Consider the following 9,423-nt stretch of genomic DNA (forward strand, 5'->3'; position numbering starts at 1 on the left):
TACTGAAAGAACGCCAAAATGACAAAATATACGGAAATCTGACGGGATTCGTCGTGCAGTAATCTCCCGGGGCGTGCGGGTCGCCGTTTGTCTCGATCTCAAATTTTCAATGCGTCCTGTCCCATCCTCAAGCATCTGAAATGGATTGTCACTGTCGAATAAGTTGCAGACCTGCACAATGCGAGTTCAGACGAACTGAGATGGCATTCTATTTTGTTAACTGAAGCATGCAGACGTGGATTATATTGTTTCGTTTGGCCGTTACTTGTCTCAACGCCAATGCAAGTAGCTGATGCTAATGCCAAGAGCGAGTCCAAGACGTACTCCTGGGTATCTATCGCAAACAAGTTCTTAGAAATGCGTCGACGATGGTGACTACTGACTAGCGAGGCCTCAAATTGTTGGCATCAGCGATAACACCAAGCTGATCCCTTTCTCTGCTAGCTTCGGTTCTGAAAAATAACATTATCGCTAATCCGTGCATCACGACGACTAATATAAATTAATGCTTATTGTTATCTTGGACGATTGCAATTAATTTGTCAAACAGTACACAGCCCGTTGCGAATCGATCGAGTGCGTGATCCTCAGACCTCAGCAGCAGCTGTAGCTGCCTGGAAGCAGCTAGCTAGCTTAGCTGCCCTGGAGATGCACAGGCACACAGAGGTGCAGAGCCTGCAAGGATTTGTTAAGCACAAAGCACTACTGCGCTGGAAATTAACAAATGATCAGTTGTCAGTGGTTCATGAGCTCACTATCCTGAATAATACAGCTAGTAGCAGTAGCAGGCTAGCAGCTGCCCGTGCAACCTTTCATTCCTCTGATGAATCAGGAATCACCACCATGCCGCGCCCATTGTTTAAACCAAGCAACATTGCATTGGCTGCTCGGAGTGATGAGCTGCATGTGACGAGAATCATGAAGCTGGAGCTGGAATTATTATTCTTTGCATTGGTGACTGACACCTAATCGCGGTAGGGGATTAGATAGGTAGGGTAGGACCTATATTATACTCCCACTTGTGAGATGTACATCAAGTTGCAACACATGAACATTATTAGTAGCAGGGATTCATTTCTATGAAAATCAATGACAAGAGTTCATGCCCGTTTGGAACCCAGAAATTTTATAGGAATCATGTACTAGTGATTAGTTAATTTTATAGGAAAAACAGAGAAAATTCTCGCGTTCCAAATAGGCAGTTTGTAGTGAGCGTGCCTTTGCAGTAATTCTGCTGGATTTCGGCTGAATTTGGATGAACTTATTACAAGTAGTTCTGAAATTATTTTTTATTCAAAGAGTAATAAGAAGAATGCATGTTTTTATAGTGAAAGATATGAGAGGAAAAAAAAAATAAGAGACCTTTTACAATGGTTGGAATCGCTTCCCATCGCCATCGCCTCCGCTAAATATCATTTTTTCTTGATTTAATTCGTCCGAGGGCAATTTATTCATTTCGCATAGGGCTCTCACTCCACCACCCCACGCCCGAACTCGCCAGTCTCCCAAATCGCATGCAGCTCGCGTGTTTGGCTGCCACCTCCGCAGCCCTGCCCTCGCCCTCGCACAGCGCCGCCCTGCTCTCGCTCTCGCCCTCGCACAGCGCCGCCCTGCCCTCGCCCCACAGCGACACCCTGCCCTCGCCTTCAAGCGTTGTTGGCACCGTGCCCCTACCCGTGCCGTCATCGCAGACACCGAGGCGGCCTTGGCCCCCACTGGTCTCCTCCGCCGTCGACAGCGCTCGCCCCCATTGCTCACCCGTTCACCCCCACCCCCTTGGAGAACTCTTCGAAGTGGATCTGATCGAGCTCCAATCGCAGTAGCAAGGTACGGTTTTTCTCATATGCACTTGGTTTGCATTTGATTTATGTCGAGCTTAAGAAGTTTTACATCAATTTCGCAATCACTAGCACCATCTGTTGGTATCTCAACATGGTCAGCTGCTGAATTCTCAGCAATATGCATGTTTTGAACTCGAGTAGACCATGAATGAGATGAAGACCATGCTTGTGTCTGTTGAATCAAAGCTAGAGTAGTAAAATGAGGATACAGTAAACTAATCTGTTGCAATTAGGGCTCGACTAGTCCACAACGAATGAGTCTGTTTTACCTCTTCAATCCTGCCAATTCCTTCTGCACTGTTTGTACTAGATCCTCTGTTTACTAAGTAAATTAACAGGTAAATAAATAGTAAGAGACCGAGCGAACTTGAAAACAAAATATGCAGACCACAATGATGCTCTTGTTGTGAAGTATTGGCAGTTCTGAAGTATTGGCAGACCACATTATTTGTTGATTACATGATCGATATATGTTGCATGATCCATGATGCTAGTCACTGGTTCACATGCACATGCACATACACAAATCCTAGACTTATTATCTGCCTTAGACGATATTAACTAAAAATGCTAAACCATACTATAAACTATCGTGTAGCTATCTTGTGTATTAACTTCACAAGCAGTATTCTGAGAACTCTTGCTCTGTGACTTTATCTTTGAAAAAAGAGTCAACAACCAGCTATCATGTAACTTTTCTTTTTTTTCACTAGAGTAATGTTGTTCTAATTTTTAAAAGTAGTACAGAAGCTGGGAAGTTGCACACAACCTGAGTAGGAAATATCTGGCCATGTTATTGCAGACCGAGATCCCTGTTTATGATGAACATCATTGCGCATGAGATAGGCACAGTAACTACAACAACATAATTTAGTCAATGAGAATACTAGATTGCTTATCCATGAGAATACTTGATTTGCGTGACACAATGGGCTTTTCCTGCTTTCTGGGTTACCAATGTCATAGTTTTAGCCATGTTGATTGATGCAGGAGGAAATGTCGGGTTTTGGTTCTTTGCTGGAGTACAATGAAATTGTTAGGCAGATGTTTGGTAATGAAGAAAAAGGATTTCAATTTATAACAACTATGCTAAGGAGAAAGGATTTAGTGTGAGGAGAAGCTACTGTGAGTGGGACAGTGGCAATAATGAGATTACCCTTCGGAAGTTTGTCTGCAGTCGTGAAGGTTTTCGAGAAGAGAAGGAGCTGAAGAGGGAGATAAGAAGCGGAAACCACGGAATATTACTCGTGTTGGATGTCATGCTAAACTTGTGATTGCACGAGATCAGAGCACAGAGCAGTGGTATCTGAAGGATTTCATCGGTGGACACAACCATCCGATGGCGGAACCAGACGTTGCTTGTCTGTTGCGTTCACATAGAAGAATCAGCGATGATCAGAAAGCTGAGATTTTGGAGATGCAGATTTCTGGGATCCGCAAACACCAGATAATGGATATTGTGCAAAAGCAGTACGGTGGGTATGATAAGGTTGGATATACAATGAGGGACCTGTACAATTTCTGCCATCGCAATAAGCTGGAGACAGTTGCCGCTGGTGATGCTCAAACAGTGGCAGCATGAACTTTGGCTTGTGTTGCAACTGCTTGGATCGTGAAAACCGAGAGTTGCGCACCTGCATCAATGGATGTCTGTCCGTAGATATGACCACCGACAATGAGTCAGGCTATGAGGTATGTTCTTGCACGGTTGTTCTTTGGCCTTACGTTTAACTCCAAATCCATATGGATTGCGAGTTGACATCATTAGATCCGCTAATAGTTAAAAACCTCTAATTAGTGATCCTTATTTTCATTCCACAGTCGATAGAGCTACCGCCGGACCCCTACATCCACGGAGTACAAATCAAGCTGCTCAATGGGAGGTACAAAATGTTGGATAGCCAGACCGAGTTCCTACAAAAGAATCAGAAAGCAATGTCTAGGCAGATCAAGGAACTAAAACAGAAGGTTGCGGCCAACAATGCCAATACTGAGGAGCCTTAGTTCAATTTTTGAGGACCCTTAGTTTAATTAAAATAAATTTCCTTGTGGTTTAGATTGTTATCTTGCACTGTTCTTGGTGTATTTTTTATCCGTAATATCTTATTCTGTGAACGTGAGTCTGGTTTTGCACTTGTGTTTTGTTTTATACTATTCATGTAAGTGCTCGTTTGTCAAAATATGATTGATTCGATGACATACTCTACGAACCAAATATTAAAGAGAAAATGGTTCTCCGTTGATATATTGTCAAGCTATACGTACAGGATGCACCTAGTATCAATGCTTCCAAACCAAACTGAACTGGGTAAAATTGGAGTTTCAAAGATGGCACAGTTCCTTAAAGAATCCAAAAGAAAGAACAAAAAATTTCTGCGATTTGAGTTAAATGCAACATTATTGATGGCAGTCAACTGTTACAAACACAATATTGACGGCAGTCAACTGTTACAAACACAATATTGACGGCAGTACTGGGCGCAGTGGTCGAAGGGGTGGGCGGCGTTGGGGCAGTCCGGATTGACCTCCTGCCACTGCCTCTCGCCGCCGGATCTACGTGCTCCCTCGACTCGCGCTCGCACGCCACCGCTGCCCTCGCCCTCGCCCTCCCTCTCTCACGCCATCGCAGCCGTGCTTGGATGGCCGCGAACAAGTCAGGCGATTGGGAGTTTGGAACCCTACCATGAGTTCTCTCATTTAATTAAAAAACATTTTCATCTAGTACTTCATTTATTACTCATTTTTTTACAATTATGCATTTACCCTTTTACCCTTCAAAAAAAATACGAAAAAGGAATTACCATTCCTTTATTTGGGGTCCTAATCCCCCTCAATTTCGAAGGCAATGGAAAGCGACGTGACGCATATGGCCCATCGACCATAGACACACCTATCGCCTCACATCGCCTTACTGTCATTGCCTTTCATCGCTTTCCATGTACTGGGCCCACCCACTGACCATAGACACGTAAATCGCTTCTCATCGCCTCTCCAACCATCATAAAAATGAATTCTTTGCCTAACAGTTTGAAGGATGCAATTCATCGAGACAACTCTTCAGCTCAGCGCAACCACCTTAAATGCCATTATTTAATCCAAATCCCATTAAATTTCTGACCGAAATTTCTGAGGACGATCAGTTGATCCGATCTGTGGATGCATTTTGAGGCTCCAGTCCTCCAGAAGCACACGTGTGACACAGGCCATATAACTGTATACAGACTGATAGACAATAAAGAATGCGTATAGAAAAGTAATATCAATGAGTGGTTCTCTTACTTCAAGTCTAGTTTTTTTTATACAAGTAGTTGTTCATAAATTTAAAAGTGATATTAGGAGAAATGAAGAGAACCGTATGTATTATTGCTTTTTCTAGATTAGCTGTATATGTGTTGCTGATGCACCTAATCATTGTAATGCAACAGAGATGATTGACTTCCTTTAAAAAAACTATAATCAGCAAAGTATCACTGCACTATTATAGGAATGAAAAAAAATAGTATTGGCAATGGCATCCTCGAGAAAAATAACAAGATTAGTCATGTAATAAAATGTATTCTAAAAATTTGAAGACAATTTAAGAAAATATTCAAATGACACACTTATCATCGATTGAAGCCAGTTAAAAAGCTTTTACTCAGATTATGGTTTAAACAAATTTTGCTAAAGTCGAGTATAGACACAATGTATAGAATGTCTTATATTTCATTAGAAATTGTAGAAATCATAAACTCGTAAAAATGTACTCCCTCAATTCCAATTTTTAAGATGTTTTAGTTTTTCTATTAAAAATATAGTTTTTGCTATGCATTTAAATATACACTATATATGTCTAGATACCAGTGGAAACCGTATCTAGAAAACCAAACGGAACCAACTAACGGATATCCTCCCAAATAGACATATGCTGTGTATATACAAAGAAAATAACCATGTTTCAAACAAAAACAAGGCTGATGCAATATATCTTCTTGTACGACGTGAATGTCCGATACGCAGGGCCGTTACTGAAGACATGTTTCAGCGCTGACAGCCGTCTAGAAGATTTTGCACCAACCAACATTCTCCTCCATATGATTGTTCAGGATTTTGTCTTGCAAGTGCACGGCACGTACGTTTCTCTGCCACGTTTGAGCACGTACTACCGTTGGTGGATTTTGTTTTTATAATGGCTGCTTATATAACGGCGAAAAATATAATATGGTTGGCACCAAGATAACTTGAATGAGAAAACATCTCCACATCTCCGTATTGCGAAACAGATGAAGAAAAAAGAAGTTTAAACTTGATCGTAAGATCATGATCCAAATAAAAAGAAAGAAAAAACAAGCTCTATCCCATACGCAATACAAATACAGGAACCAATACAATGTATCCGTGGTCGTCATCGGATATTTCACTAGGTGAATTCGTAGGGAATTTTTTTAAAAAAATAAATTATTATATACATAATTTATTACTATATGGTATTCAGTATCCGTGCCTGATCCGCGCATGTAGGAGCTCGTTAGCAGTGATCGGCCAGTCAATGTTAGCCGGATGAGTGGCAGCAGGGCTGGCCGAGTTCGTCACGAATCCGGTAACGGGGGAGTGCACGGATCCGGCCGCCGTAGTCGCGGCGCTGGTGGAACGGCTGGCACAGGTCGAAGACCACTGGCGGGACGGCGGCTAACCCTTGCCCCGGCGACCCAACAAGCGTTAAGGCCTTCTTCTTTGTCAGTTGTTTCTGACGACGAAGATGTCGATGAGGATCGGCAGTGTGCGGAAGGTCGTGCCGCCAGCTTGTCGAGAGTGGTGTCACTGGCGGTCGAAGCAAGCCGAAGACCCAAACCGATTCATGTGGTTCCTGATCAAGCCGAAGCGATTCAGTCGAAGTTCTGGGCGCAGCCGGGAGTTCAGGACGATCTCGACGACGACGAACCATCGACTCCGGAATTCATCAACGAGGCAGAGGAAGCGGGCTTCTCGTTCGATCAATTGCTTAGGGCCGAAAGGGCACTGCATTCAGGTAACGAACCTCGCTCCACCGATATCAGACTTTCTAAACACATTGTTTCAACGTTGGTACAGAGGAAGATCAGTACAGGGGCACCGTGGCAAGGGCCTCTGACATCGCCTCGCGTTTCTCCGCCAAGAACTCTGGGCGATTGCTTGGCCACGGCTTCCGTTCACAGAGGCTCACGGCAGGGACGAACAAACCCATCACGGATTAGTAGCACGACGAACTCATGGCGAGGACCACGACCACCTCAGGTGTGCGACTTGCTGGCATCCTCACACGAGCTTTCGACCGAGCTGGTCGAGCATACGGGGAAGGGATCGCCGGCGAGGATGTCACCGGCGAGGTCGTCTCCAACTCCGGCGTCGGCTACCAGTTTAAAAAATTTTGAAATTTTGAATCCCCAAGTGGATCCGATTTTTCCTCCGTTCAAAGCCGCAAAACTTCCGGCCGATGACGCCGCGTGTTTAACGTGCTTAGGGACAGAGAAAGCGGATCAGGGAATTCTAAAATTTCCAAAAAAAATAGTACTTGGGCCCGGAAAAATTTTTAGTCCCACTCAAGGGCTTTGTGCATTATTCAGGAGGACGGGCATCAGGAAAAAACCCTACCTCTATCGACGCCTTCACCTTCCTCGTGCTCGCCGCAGAGAAGGTCCTACGCGGACGTCGTACGAAGAGGGGAGGAGATGGCGGCTCGAGGAAACGACAATGGCCAATTCAGCCGTGGGGGCGGGGGTCGGCATTCCGGCTTCAACCCTGGGCTTCGTCCTGGTTTCAATCCGGGTTTTGGAGGGCGGGGGAGAGGCTGCGATTTCTATCCACCGCGCGGCCGTGGTCGCGATCATGGCGGCTTTGGCCACGACGGTGGCAACCAGGGCTTCGGCCGCGGCGCGGGCACTCATGGTTTTGGTGGTGGCCGCGGTCGCGGCAACTGGTCCAACCATGGCCATCACCTCCACCAAACTGCGGCAACAGGGCAAGGAGCTCACGCCCAACCGTTCCCGTTCCAGGGGGCCGGACAAACGGCGTTGATGAACACCATCGCGGGGGAGACGCACAATCTGATCACCAACGATGGGAGCCTGGCGGGAGGGGCTACTAGCCTCTCGGCTGGAGGCCAGCATGCAGTCCTCAACGGGGCAAGGCACAAGGACGAAGGGGCGCTGGCAGTGCAGTCAGCCAATGCGTCAATCGCGATGGGATCTGCCCTGCAGGCGTCTGCAACAAATTCACAGGCAACCACGGCGTCGGCGTCGTTGATTTCAGCAGCACCTGAAGCTTCAAAGAGCACTGTTCCACCAAGTACTAATGCATCTGATGTACCTGAATGTTCCCAACAGAGGGCTCAAAAAAAGGGTAAACCGTTCTGTTATCGTTGCCATACTAAAGGCCATACAATGTCAGTATGCAATGTGCCTTTGTGCTGTGAAATTTGTTTCGGAGAACATGTCACTAAAGCTTGCTCAAATTTGAAGAAAATGCATAATACCGCTATTCCCTGTGGTTATGCGGTCGAAGGCTTGGGTTTCTATTTTATCCCGGTTGCTGAAAATCCCAGAATAAATTTAGAGGAAAAATCGGCCGTGGTACGTGTTTTGGAAGGTTCCCTTACTGCTGATCAGCTGGCAGTGGAACTTGAAAAATTACTACCTGGCAAGAACAAGTGGGTGATTGAAGAGAGAGGCGCTGATGCCTATATCACTAATTTCTCATCCTCTGATTTATTGGATTGTGTGGTAAACTGGGGTCCGATGGATACAAAGACAGTGAAAGGAAAAATTCGTTTTGAGAAAGGGGTTGAAAATGATGTTTATAAGTATGAAATAGACAAGGTCTGGGTTCAGTTCCGTGGCCTACCAAAGGAGTTTCGGGAATTCCCTATCATTTGGGCGATTGGATCCACTTTAGGTGTTTCCCGAGCTGTAGACATGAAATTTACTAAGAAGTATGGCCGAGCAAGGTTAAAGGTAGCTGTGCTTGACCCCACTATCATCCCTAATCTTGTGGATATAGTGATCGGTGATTATGTTTATGAGCTACAATTTCGAGTTGAGGAAGGGATATCTGATGGTGAGCCTCAAGTCATTGACATGGACTCTACCATAGATGAAGACGATCCAAAGGAGGAAAAGAAAGAGGACCCAATGGATGAAGATGGTAAAAGAGAGGGACTAGCAGATGGGGATGCACCTAAGGAGCAGCAACCTCAACCTGGTAAGCACAATGGTGCAGCTCAAAAAGAAAAGGGTGCCGGTTCTGGGGTCCTTGAGAGCAAGGAAACAGGTGCACAATCAGCACCAGCTGTTGTCCAAGCAAATAAGAAACAGTATTGCTTTCCCAGTGCGAGTTAACAGAAGATGGAATAGGCCAGTGGAAGGCTAATGTGCTCAATGGTGGGACAGTGCCTCTGATCAGATCCAGCAAAAGAAATGCGAAGATGTTAGATCAAGACTCTCTTGAGAAGGCGTCCAAACTGAAAGCTCGTAAAAATTTGGATTCCTCTCCAGGCGAAGGTACTTTTCAGGGGAACTCACTGGCTTCGACAGTGGGCACAGTTGCAGCGATGTGAAGCTTTACGGAA

The 9,423-nt window shown here is 45.2% G+C and overlaps 1 protein-coding gene across 1 annotated transcript; it reads left to right on the forward strand.

Annotated features, from left to right (window-relative positions):
- On the forward strand, nt 6,346-9,193 carry LOC110437326. Its single transcript, XM_021465743.1, has 2 exons — nt 6,346-7,186; nt 7,424-9,193. The coding sequence occupies exons 1-2, from the start codon at nt 7,070-7,072 to the stop codon at nt 9,191-9,193; spliced, it is 1,887 nt and encodes a 628-aa protein (XP_021321418.1). The 5' UTR covers nt 6,346-7,069.

This window comes from Sorghum bicolor, chromosome 7 (genome assembly GCF_000003195.3).
Source record: "Sorghum bicolor cultivar BTx623 chromosome 7, Sorghum_bicolor_NCBIv3, whole genome shotgun sequence".
Taxonomy (NCBI): domain Eukaryota; kingdom Viridiplantae; phylum Streptophyta; class Magnoliopsida; order Poales; family Poaceae; genus Sorghum; species Sorghum bicolor.